Source organism: Equus caballus, chromosome 2 (assembly GCF_041296265.1).
Source record: "Equus caballus isolate H_3958 breed thoroughbred chromosome 2, TB-T2T, whole genome shotgun sequence".
Classification (NCBI taxonomy): Eukaryota; Metazoa; Chordata; class Mammalia; order Perissodactyla; family Equidae; genus Equus; species Equus caballus.
Genome location: NC_091685.1, coordinates 107,089,771 through 107,102,226, shown reverse-complemented (window position 1 = coordinate 107,102,226; position 12,456 = coordinate 107,089,771). Strand labels below are relative to the sequence as shown.

Below are 12,456 nucleotides of genomic sequence, written 5' to 3'. Positions count from 1 at the left end.
AAAGTTACCAAATAGAGATGAGGGGGAGTTTCTCTTTATGGAAGTAGTCTACTTAACATATCAAGAAGGAATGACAGAATTGGAATATCACCGTTTTGTAATCTTCCAATGAATTAATGGGTCTCAGCAATGATCATCAGTGGCTGTTAACATCACAAAAAGAAAGAGTCAGATAGTGTGTGGCTCCTGATGGAAGCACACAAACCACCTATGAAATATACTATCAGGCCTCAAGATCTAACTACTAATTTACGGGGAAAAGCAACATGTTAAATGACCCCATTTTGGGGAGAGGGATTGCGATCAGCAAAACCCAGACTGGGAAACACTACAGGACAGTTTCTTCAACAAATAAATTAGAAAGAGGAGTGCAGGGGGAGAAGTTGAGAGAGAACATATCAGTTACAAGAGACCTAAGAAACATATCAACCAATTGCAATATATGGACCTTATTTGGATCTTGATTGAAACAAACAAAATTTTAAAAACATCTTTGAGACATTCAAGGAAATGTAAATGCTGGTGACTGGATATTAGTTGAGAATAATTCTTTAGTTGTGGTAATGGTATTATGGTTCTAGATATTTTTGAAGTCTTCTCTTTTAGAGATACATTCTCAAGTACTTACAGATGCAGTGATTGAACATCTGGGATTGGTTTTGAAATAATTCAGCAGGGAGAGGGAAGAAGGAGAGAGGGATATATGTGAAACAAGATTAGCCATGTACTAGTCGTAATTGAAGCTGAGTGATGTTGGGTACATAGGAGCAAGTTCTTTTAAAAAGTAAATGGGAAGTGAGCAAGTAGAAGCAGTGAGTTGGATCATTCTCAAGAAGACTGCTGGTGAAAGTGGGGAGAGGATGATAGTTTGGAGAGTGGCTTAGTCTTAACTAAGATCCTGAGCAAATGGAAGGGTATTTGTAAGATAATGGAAAGTTAAGCATGGTGAATTCTTTGAAGGTCATAAATTTTTTCACTGACAGAGAATGTTTAGATAGATACTAATCATCAGGAGCAGTTTAGATCTAAAGTATTAAAATATGCAAGTTTTAGGAACTTATATGTGATAGATTTAATTAAAACTCTAATGCTTGGCTTTATGGAATATCATTTTTTCCTGCCTTTATGGAAGATCAGTTTAGTGAGCAGTGGAACTAACATTATTTTCCGTGGTTAGAAAAGGATTGATTGGAATTCCTTGGATACAGCATCAAAACACAATCCATAAAAGAAAAAAACTGATAAATTGAGAATGTAATATGATACAACTACTTTGGAAAATAGTTTCGCAGTTTCTTAATAACCTAAATATATACCTACCATATGATTCAGCATTATTCTATTCCTATGTGTTCACCCAAGAGAAGTGAAAGCCTGTCAGTAGAGAGACCTATACACAAATGTTCATAGCAGTTTTATTTGTAATAGCCAAAAACTGGAAACAATTCGCATAACTGAACTGTCCATCAACAGGTGAATAGACAAACAAATTGTGATATATTCATGCAGTAGAATACTGCTCAGCCAAAAAATTTGGTGGAGAGTGTTGAGGGCACTGTTGTATATCTCAATTTTTGTGGTACTTACACAGCTTTACGCCTTTGCCAAAACTCGCAGAACAATTCACAGTGAATTTTACCTTAATTAATAAAGTGAAATTAAGGATCTATTCTAAACTTTTTGTGAAATTAGATTGAAGATTTAATCTTATATCCTAACTTTGTGTTCTTTCTTTGGTTATTTTAAAATTATTATTAAGGTATCTTCAATAAATTCTTCTGTTCCCCTTTATGGTCAATGGTCAACCCCTCTCCCTTCCTGCAGCCCCTGGCAACCACTGACCTGTTTTCTGTCCCCCTGGTTTTTCCTTTCCTGGAATGTCATATAACTTGAATCGCACAGTAGGAAAATTTTGGGGTCTGACTTCTTTCACTTAGTCTAATGCATTTGAGATTCAGTCATGTCATTGTATGCATCAGTAGTTCAGTCCTTTTTGTGCTGGGTAGTATTCTATTGTATGAATGTATCACCATGTTTATCCATTCCCCAACTGAGGGATATTTAGATTATTTCCAGTTTCTAATTTTCTTTAGGTTTTAATTTTTTTTTAATTATAAAAATAATACGTGCATATTGGGTAAAAATGCAAGCATGGGTTATTAAAACAAATGTCCTCACTCCTCATCCCTCTCCCTGATTTCCATCCCCAGCTGTAACTGCTGGTATAGTTTGGGACATATTCTTCCAGACCTTTTTCTGTACACATGCATACCCGCATACAAACCAACACATGTATATACATACGTGTAGATCATTGAGGGGTGCTATGTTTAACAAAAATAAGACCATAGTGAATATTGTGTTCTGTAGCGTGCATTCTTTGCTGAACATTATATCCTAAAAACGTTTGTGCCTGCTCATATAGATTAATCTTATTTTTTTTAACAGCTGTATGATATTCTGTGTTATGGACCTACCTAATTTGGTTAACCATTCTTCCATTGCTGAAGTTCACTTTGTCTCCAATCTTTGCGTATTACAAATAATTCTATCATTAACTTTTTATACAAAAATCTTGATTCTCTTGTTCAAGTATTTCTCTAGATTTCTAGCAGTGGAATTAATCCAAGGGTATATGTAATTTAATTTTTTTTTACGTACGACCCAGTTGCCGCCAAATAGGTTGTACCAATTTGTCCTTTCAAAATAAGTATATGGTAATATTGGATATTTTAGGTGATGTATAATAGAAGCTTTTTGTCTTGATAGGTTTGTTTTAGTCCCTCTTGGAGTAACAAATCTTACGTTTGATTCTTAGATGTCTCTAATCAAGAGTATCTTAGAAGAATAAAAAATAAGATTGTTCTCAATCAAAAATAAATATATATGCACATTATCTTTCATCCTAAAACCCTAGTATATTGATTTCTAAAGAAGGCACTATGAAAAGTTTAGTCACTGAAGAATATAATTGCCATTTTAACTATTGTAGCTTAACTAGGATTTGTTTTTTTCGTTAAAAAAACAAAAAATATAAATCCGTTGTTGTTTTTCCCCCCAGTCTGAGGATTACTACGACATGAGACGGTTGTATACGATTTTAGGGTCTTCTCTATTTTACAAGGTAAGTTGAAGCTTGAAATTTTTTATAAATGTCCAGTTGCTATATGAACAGACCTAAAGTAAATTTTCTCAACCTTTTACAAACATGAAAAATATATTTATCTCTTTTCCTCTGAATGTCGGTACCATAAAATTAATATCTTAAAACAAGACTTGCACCTACATATTTACAAATACAATAAGTATTTCTGGTTTCCTTACATTCTAAAGCATTTGCAGATGTGTAAAGGAGACACAGTACTTAAGAAGCCAAGTGTGTAAGAGGCAAGAGCAATACTTCTTGATTTCTTTTTGCAGCAGTGTGCATTTTTCTTATCTTCAGACATAACCATGCATCTTTTTAGTAAATCTTCTAACATTAAGTAGTTGGCTTCCATGTAAAGCAAATTAAGCATCAAATGGATTTAAGAATTTTCATTTTTCAAAAATATTTTAAAGCATATCTAAAAAAGAATCAGACAATACAGAAGGGTACACAGTGAAAAGTAAGTCTCTCCCCACCTCAGCTCTCACTTCTCCACTTTCCCTCTTCAGAATTCACTTCTTTTCTGATTTTGCCAAACCCTTAGGCTTTTACTGCTCAGAGGTGATCTTGCTTTGTGCCAAAGTCTACCTGTTGTAGGCTTAAGTTATCATAAATATTTGATCTCTATTTGACCTCAGGGAAGACGACATTTATTTTTACTGCGTCTTCATTTATTCTGTTTGAATAAGTACCTATAAAATTCTTAGAAATATATTATGCAGTTATTGTTTGATATCACTGGTTGACTTTTGTTCTTTATGGTTAAATTCAAGGGTTATTTGATCTGCAGTCATTTGCCTAAGGATGATCTTATTGACATTGCTGTATACTGTCGCCACTATTGCCTATTGCCGTTAGCAGCAAAACAGAGAATTGGTCAGTTGGTAATATGGAGAGAAGTATTTCCTCGACATCACCTCCAACCTTCTACAGACTCAAACACTGAAGTCTTTCAGGAACCTGAAGGGAGATATTTTTTGCTAATTGTTGGCTTGGTAAGTTTCCCTTGGCCTCTTTCTTGGGATTTTTTTTTCTTTTGCTATTTAATAAGTAAATACACAAACAGACATGATAATTTAAAATTATGAGCATGTCAAATACCAGTATTCAATGAAATGTTATATGCCCCTTATTCCTTTTCTTTTGTTTCCATTTAATACTCGTGGAGAAATATTAATGAAACCCAGGATAAGATTTTAGCAGGTTCTTAAGATCTTTTGTTCCCATTTCTATAGTGGTTTTATGCTCTGGTTTGTTTGGGGAAATAGAGGGAGACATGAAAAGAATATAGAATCAGAGTAAATCTGTGATTGTAAATGAAAGGACTTCCAATAATTGAGGCTCTTCGAAAGCTATCTTAGGCAACTCCATGTGCCAAAAGTAGTGACTGATGGTATATCAGGATAAGGCAATATGAGATTTGTCTTCAAGGGTGATCAGGAAGCATTGAGAATAATTAAGAAGGAAAGGGGAGGAAGGAGTTTTTAATAATCGCCACATGATTATCCCATGTCTTTAGTATTCATAAATTTATGCATGCATATTACATATAAATATTTTCATGTAGCTAAACCTATATTAATAATTTTTTTCTTATAGAGACATTATATGTTATGTGTACTATTAGAAGCTGGAGGCTGTGCATCCAAAGCTATTGGGAATCCTGGACCAGACTGTATATATGTGGATCAGGTCCGAACAACTCTTCACCAGCTGGAAGGAGTAGATTCCCGCATAAATGAATGGTTAGCATCTTCTCCAGGCCCCTGTTTGTCTTGTGCTGACTGGTTCCTTGCTGGATCACATGAAAAATTAGATAGTTTGACCACCTCACCTATCCTCAGTATGCTGCAAGGTACTTCCAAAGTAGCAACCTCTCCAACATGCAGAAGAACTCTTTTTGGTGACTATTCCTTAAAAACACGTAAACCCAGTCCTTCCCGAAACAGTGGAGGATCTGACAATGGCTGTGAAGGTGGAGAAGGTGTTGGCCTGAGCGCCTGCACTACCCTGGATGCAGTACGGAAACAAAGAGACTCTCAGGGCTCTGATGGTTCAGAAGAAGGTGGGGCCTTGCTTAAGGTATGTGTTCCTGCAAGTGTGTACATTCTGGGGGCTAAGCTGTCTTTCCAGACCCTATTTTATAATTGCAAGAGAATTTTTAGTGGCAGATCATTCTTCATTTGAACTGGTGGTTGTTTTAATCACTGTTAGCAAACCAATGATTCAGAACCAAAAAGAGAAAGAAATATCAAGTGATAAACCAGTAGCCCCTTAACATGCAGGACATCTGCTTGACATGACCTAAAAGTAGGGAAACTTTAATCCTGCTTCCCCTGTTCATCTCTTTCTTCTCTATTCACAATGTTAACAGGGAAAATCCTTGGTGTGAGGCATTTATGGTGCTGATCTGACTAAATAGCCAATGAAATGTTCAGCAGAAACAAAAAGAGAATCAGAAACTTAAAAAATATATATGTATGTACATATTTGTATGTGTTATTCTATCTTGTTATGGATTTTTTTTGTCTGTACCTGTAAACGTCTGGTCTCCATACTCAAGAATTCAAAATCTGACTATAAAGCAGAGAACGTTCATTTTTCAGATTATGTATCATTCTTCTGTGTTTTTTTTCCATGAAAATACAATAACACATCCAAATGATGATTAGGGTAATCACCTTGGGAGGCTTTGTACTTATTCTAGTGACACTGCTCTTTCAAAACATTTTCGAAACTTGTCCTTTGGGTGGATGGAGGTGATGCCAGACAAGGCATGAAGAAGGAGGAGTCTGAGAAGGGGCACGAATAAAATATGAGATTCTGAGTGTCATGGCATAAATAACCATAGATTCGCTCTCCTAATTCCAAACAGTAGAGCTCTCTTGGAGCCCTAAGTGGATGTATTTAGGAAGTAGCCACATTGGTACTGTACTCATTATCCCAGTCAGTGAAATTGGTAGGAAATATAGTTTAAGAGAATTTGGATAGATTTAAGAAGCCATGAGAAACTCAATTAATCTCTAAGATTCAGTTGATTAAACACCTACTATGAACCAACGGCCATGCTACACAAAGGACATACAAAGGTGAATAAGACACAGCCCCTAACTTTGAGGAGTGCAGAGTCTAGGGAGAGAGACAAGTATGCATCCAAATAATTGTAACAAAACCTGGTAATAGCTCTGGTAGAAGGTTTTCAGGGAGAACTATCATGTCCTCCTCTGACATGGCCCTGGGGTCACTGTTAGCAAAGGATAAGCCAAGAGGTACAAGTTAGCATCAAAACTATTGAAAAGAAACATTGCAAAATAGTAAGTAGTCTTAAAAGGATTTTTAGTGTTTACGTTATTTTTGCTGTTTGATTTCATTCTTAGATATAAACTGATCTACTCAACTGTATTTTTCAGGTCACTAAAAAGAAGTCTGTTCTTCCAAATCCATTTCATTTGGGGAACTTGAAAAAGAACCTTTCAGAAAAAGAATTGGAAATATATAACACAATGAAGTAAGAAACTTCCATATGATATTCTTTTTCACTTAAACTCGGTGTCTTCAAGGAGTTTTGTAATGAGAAAGTACTCGTTCATAACATGTGGAGATTTTACTCCAGAAATGTAATTATGATATATCTTACATACTGAAGGTAATATCTATGCTGTTTCTCTAATTTTTTCATCACACATATAGGAAACATACTCATAAGAGATTAAAAAACATACAAAGTAATATTTCCAAATGTGGGAGTCCCCCTTTATCTCTCTTCCACAGGTCACCTCCCTTTTATGTGTCTAATTTTTAAATTAGACTTTACTATTTTTAGACTCTGGTGGATGCTGTGGTGTGCTGCCCAGATAACTCCTTAGCCTGGGGTACCCATTCCTGGTGCTCGGGAGTGATGGCTGCTAATGGCTCACAGCTGAGTCCCTCCCTGCCTGGCCTTGCCCTGCTTGGAAGTTTATTGTCTCAGCCAAGGTTCCTTACAGCTTCTCCCTGGAAGTAGCCCACATCTAATGACTAATAGATAAGTGTGTACAAAGGCTTGGCCTCTTCCTAAATTCAAGACAACTCTGAAAGGCCATCTAAGCTTCAGAGTTGCTGGTGGTATCTGCTGAGACCTGTGTTTCAACGTCAGTGAAGTTCAGCTTCTCCCTCTGCTCAGTCCTTCACGCTTCCCCCGACAGGTGTTGCTCCCAGGAGTACTTCCTAGTAAACTTCCTCCCTGCGTCTCTCCCTCTCAGAGTCTGGGGCCAGGGAACTGAGCCTGTAACACCCTCTTTAGAAAATAGGTAAAACTTCAAACTTACATTAAGTAGAGAATTCTGAAGTAAAAGGAACTGAGAGGAGCGTGTTTAGCAACTTAAACTGTCTATATTATTAAAATATGAAATATTACATACTCACTTGTGCAACTATTATGTGGTGATAAGCAAGTCTGCCTGAGCTTTGCCTAGTGTTTAATTATGATGTCATGTGTGGGATCAATTAGTGTAACAAACTCTTTATCTGAATAAGTAGATGTGTACAAATAGAATTGACACAAAAAAAGAAGTTCAGAGTTACCACCTTCTTAATCATTGAAATATTTTATAAGTTCAAATATGTATGTCACAGAGTTGTCAGGAAAAGCTTTTTCTGAAGTCAGGGCAAAAACAGGTAATTTGTCTGCATAAAATAATGCATTGGAAATTTAATGTGTTAAAATTTGATATTTAATGACTTCAGATACGATATTTAATTTTTTAATAGTTAAAAATATTTTTTAAACAAAGAAATCTAAGTTAAACCTTTTGTGGAACCCTGAAACACCTTCTTAAAATCCTAGTCTTCCATTAAATAAAAACTACTGCTCTGAAATTTTATTACTTCCATAAATGTTATTTTTGTTAAATATCTGTGTTATTTTGGCCTTTTCTCTGGTAAAAGGAAATTCAGTTTTCCAAGTCCCATGTCTTAAACATAAATTCATATGTGATGTAAACCATAGGCATTCCTATTTAAAAAGATGCTACAAATACATATTTATTCTCTTTTTAAAAAAATTTGTTTTGTTGAGGTAACGTTGGTTTATAACATTGTATAAATTTCAGGTGTACATCATCATATTTCAACTTCTGTGTATATTACCTTGTGTTCACCCACAAAAGTCTAGCTTCCATTCATTACTGTACAAATGTGCCCCCTTACCCCTTTCATCCTCCCCCCATCCCCCTTCCCCTCTGGTAATCACCAATCTGTTCTCTCTATTAATGTGTTTGTTTGCTTGTTTATCTTCCATATGTGAGTGAAATCATATGGTATTTGTCTTTCGCTGTCAGACTTATTTCACTTAGCATAATACCCTCAAGGTTCCTCCATGATTTCACGAATAGCAAGACTTCATCTTTTTTATGGCTAATAGTCTGTTGTGTATATGTGTACACACATCTTCTGTATTCACATACACACATCTTCTTTATTCATTCATTCATCGATGTGCACTTAAGTTGTTTCCAAGCCTTGGCTATTGTGGATAATACTGCAATGAACATAGGGGTTCATATATCTTTTTTGAATTAGTGTTTTCCTGTTCTTTGGATAAATACCCAGAAGTGGAATAGCTGGATCATTAGTCTCTTTATTGACATGGAAAGATGTTCATACTATGTAGTTAATTTAAAAAGTGTGATATAAAACTGTGTAATATATTATCCTAATTTGTATATACGCATTTTTGTAAAATAAAAATATATAACATATCAAAACTAATAATGTACACAAAACATTTTATTCCGTAACCAAGTCCTATCCATTCTGCATTCTAATAATGCTTGATTCCATTCAATCCCTAATGGTGCTACCCTAGTTCAGGCTCCCATTTTCTCACCTGATTTACTGCAGCAGACTCTCGACTCCCAGCCTACCCCGAATCCATTCTCTACTGCAGGAGTGACCTTTCTGAAGAACAAAGCTAATGTCTGCTTTTTTTACAAATATTTTATCTTCCCATTGGGTAATTCCTTGTTTGATGATTTTTAAACTTTCATTTTTTACACTAAGTGGGTTAAAATACATTGAGTGAGTTTATGGTTTTCAAGAGCTAAACTTGCTCATTGTTCTTTGGAGGCTTTTTGGAGAGAAAATTAACAATGACAACAAAAATATTAATTCTAAACCTCCCGGAAAAAAAACCTTATTAATAACTCTTTTTTAAAAGAGTCATTTCTATTCTGTACCTTTTCTTGAATTTTAAGACCTCTGGATTAAAACGTATGTTTTAAATTATTTTTCTTTTTGAATAATCATAATTTCTTTCATCTTGATTGAGTTTTTATCAATTAAAAAAATATAAGCCACCAGTTGTTAATGAGCCAGCCACCTTTTGGAAATGTATGAGAAAAATTTGTAGATGATCTCCTTCCATGCCTACCCTGATCTCAAAAGAAAACCAAGGCCATAAGTCAGTGATAAGAAGAAGTTATTCTGATCATGCTGCCTAATTTACAGTTTAACAGGAATTTAACTAGCACAGCTGATTGAGTCAGTATCTAGGCTAAAAGCTGGAAGATGCCTTTTCTTTGCCTCTGTACTTAAAGCTGGAAAAAAGTCAACTGAAGGAACTTTGTAGTATAGACAATAGAATTAGAATGGAGCAGCCTGAGTGTTTGAGATGCAGATGGAGAATTGGTGTCCGTATATTTAAAGATTACCCATCAGAAGTCAGCAATGGAGAGGAAAAAGCAAGGTATAGTGGAGCAAGCTTCAGAGTCAGCTAAGCTCTGCCCCTTGGCCGTGTGACCTCAAGCCAATTAATCCAAGTCCTCTGAACATTGATTTCCTCATGGTTAAAATGAAGAGAGTAATATTTAATACCTTGCAGCGTCCTTATGAGAATTAAGACTAAGATGTTGTAAAGCACCTACCCTGGTATATAGAGAACATTCCATATATGATAACTATTATTGTTATTTTATTGTTGCTGTTCTTTAGCTCTTCTTACTACTGGTAGAAATAAGCAGTACTTACAGGTTCTGCTGGCCTGTCTGGGACCTAAATAGGGGAAGAAGAAGAATGGAGAAATGAAAATATAGTAAGAGAACACAGAAGAGAAGGAAGACTGTAATGATGAGAAGCAGTAGAATGCTACTAGTAATTGCTGTGGGATTCTAGAATATTAACCCAGCTTTGCAGTTGGTGATAACCATTTTGTTTTTCTTCAGGATCATCAGTTTGACTATCATGGTAAAAGACTTTAATGCTACTAACTTAAATGTGTTTAGTCTGTTGGAAGATGTTTTTGTATGTGGTCTACCCTAGACTGATACCTTGCTTATGGTTTGTAGATATCTGAGCCAGACAGGACTGAGTTATTCATTACCAACCGTGGAAAAACAAGGTTTTAGCCAATTTGGGTTGGTTAGCAAAGGGATGATTAAGTTACTTGCAAATGAATTGGTGTTTGTTTATCCCTGCATAACAAATAGTACTTGCCTCCACAAGGAAATTGATAGTAACTCTAGCCTGTACTTCAGTCAAAGGGGAAGAGGAAGAGGGAATTAAATGTTTGGCCTAGTTTCCGTTCCCTAATTGAACTTCTAGTATTATGTTGTAGATAAAAGCATATTAGGAGTCTACAAAATTCAAAATGAAGCAATGTTTTTAAGTTTACTTAAATATCTTTTTTCTTTTCAAGATTGACATCTGGTCCTGAGAACACACTTTTCCACTATGTTGCCTTAGAAACAGTGCAAGGGATCTTTGTTACTCCTACCCATGAAGAGGTGGCACAGCTAAGTGGCTCTATCCACCCTCAGCTCATAAAGAATTTCCATCGCTGTTGTCTCTCCATTCGTGCAATTTTCCAGCAGACATTGGTGGAAGAGGTAGGGCACTGCTATAAATATAGTTTTCTGCCAATTTCATTTCCAGATCTCTAAATATTCTCCCTAAAAGTTTTTTAATCAATGTGTCTAGCAATGACTATTTTCATTTAAATTTTTTTTTAATAGTCACCCAATCTAATTTGAGTGCCAAAAGGATTATACTCAAGGTACTTAACTTCAAAGCATTGTTTCACAATACTGAGTTTGATGTCCTGGATTAGTGTTTCAGGAAGTGGTGGACCTGTGTTTTTCTATAGCAAAGTAGAATATAGTAATTTGTAATGTAAATTCGCCTCTCCTATTTGATATCTGTGACTCAACCATTATTTGGACAGTAACATCTGCCAGTTGGTAACTCTGATCATTCTTTAAGTATTCAACTAGCAGTGTAAGGTATTTTGGAACATAATGAGGTAAAGTACAGCAGTAAACACAATACTGTTGAAGATGTTTTAGCCACTTGATTGGTTGGTTGCTTGCTTGCTTTTCAATCCAGAATGAAGTTTCATTTAAATATTGTACATGTTGCATACAATTAAAATATCAATTAGATTGTTTTAATGGAAAGGAAAGATACATGTTGATTTCTTGAAAAGGGTAAACATGCAGAAGTTTACTTGTGACTGGTCAAACATTATACAGCTAAGAAAAACCTCTCTGAGGATGATTGTAATGTATATAGGAACACATGGTAAGGATGCTAAATTTGTGCAGAACTTGGGTTAAAGGTGGAGGAACATTGGGCTGCGAATAAGGAATCCTAGACTGAGCCTCGACTCTTCCCATATCGTCAGCTATAAAATGAATGGGCTGAATGATATCATCTCTTAGGACTCATTCAGCAGTAAAATTCTGTGTCTTATAGGATTTCTTCTTTGAGCTGTCAGAAATTGGTATTCAGCATAATGTTATGTTTGACCATGTATCCCTTTGTGCTTTGCGTTTTATGCTTCTCCTTTCCTATTTAACAGATTCTATAAAGGAACGTTTCATTAACTTACTCAGTAATATTTACTAATGTAAATTAGCCTTTCCCATATTATTTAAATATTGAGGTACCTACTATGCAGTAGGCACTATTCTAGGTGCTGTGGATACGGCAGTGAACAAGACAAAGTGCCTTTCCTCATGAAGCCTATCTTCTAACAGGGGAGACTAATGAATCAGCAAGTAGTGTAATATGTCAGGTAGGATAAGTTTCAAGAGGAATAATAAAACAAAGTAAGGATGAGAAGTGGGGGTTACTATTTTAAAAGATCCCTTTGATCATGTCAAGTAATAGCTGAACAGAGACCTGAATGAAGTGAGGGAGCAAGCCATGCGGCAGATCTGGAGGCAAAGCTTCCACAGAGGAAACAGCAAGTGCAAAGCCACAGAAGTAGCTGTGGCTGAGAGCACTGGAGCAGACTGCATGGGGAGGAGAGTGGTGGGAGTTGAGATGGCCTG

General features: G+C 35.7%; 1 protein-coding gene across 6 annotated transcripts in view; it reads left to right on the top strand.

The window, feature by feature from the left end:
• INTU (inturned planar cell polarity protein) overlaps positions 1 to 12,456 on the top strand; it is a 72,021-nt gene that overhangs the window by 52,607 nt on the left and 6,958 nt on the right. For all 6 annotated transcript variants that reach the window (XM_001501769.5, XM_070259411.1, XM_023636585.2 and 3 more), the window contains 5 exons: positions 3,062 to 3,124; positions 3,922 to 4,143; positions 4,748 to 5,230; positions 6,559 to 6,656; positions 10,821 to 11,010. In XM_001501769.5, the coding sequence (XP_001501819.3) occupies positions 3,062 to 3,124; positions 3,922 to 4,143; positions 4,748 to 5,230; positions 6,559 to 6,656; positions 10,821 to 11,010 (1,056 nt within the window). The remainder of the gene's footprint in view (positions 1 to 3,061; positions 3,125 to 3,921; positions 4,144 to 4,747; positions 5,231 to 6,558; positions 6,657 to 10,820; positions 11,011 to 12,456) is intronic.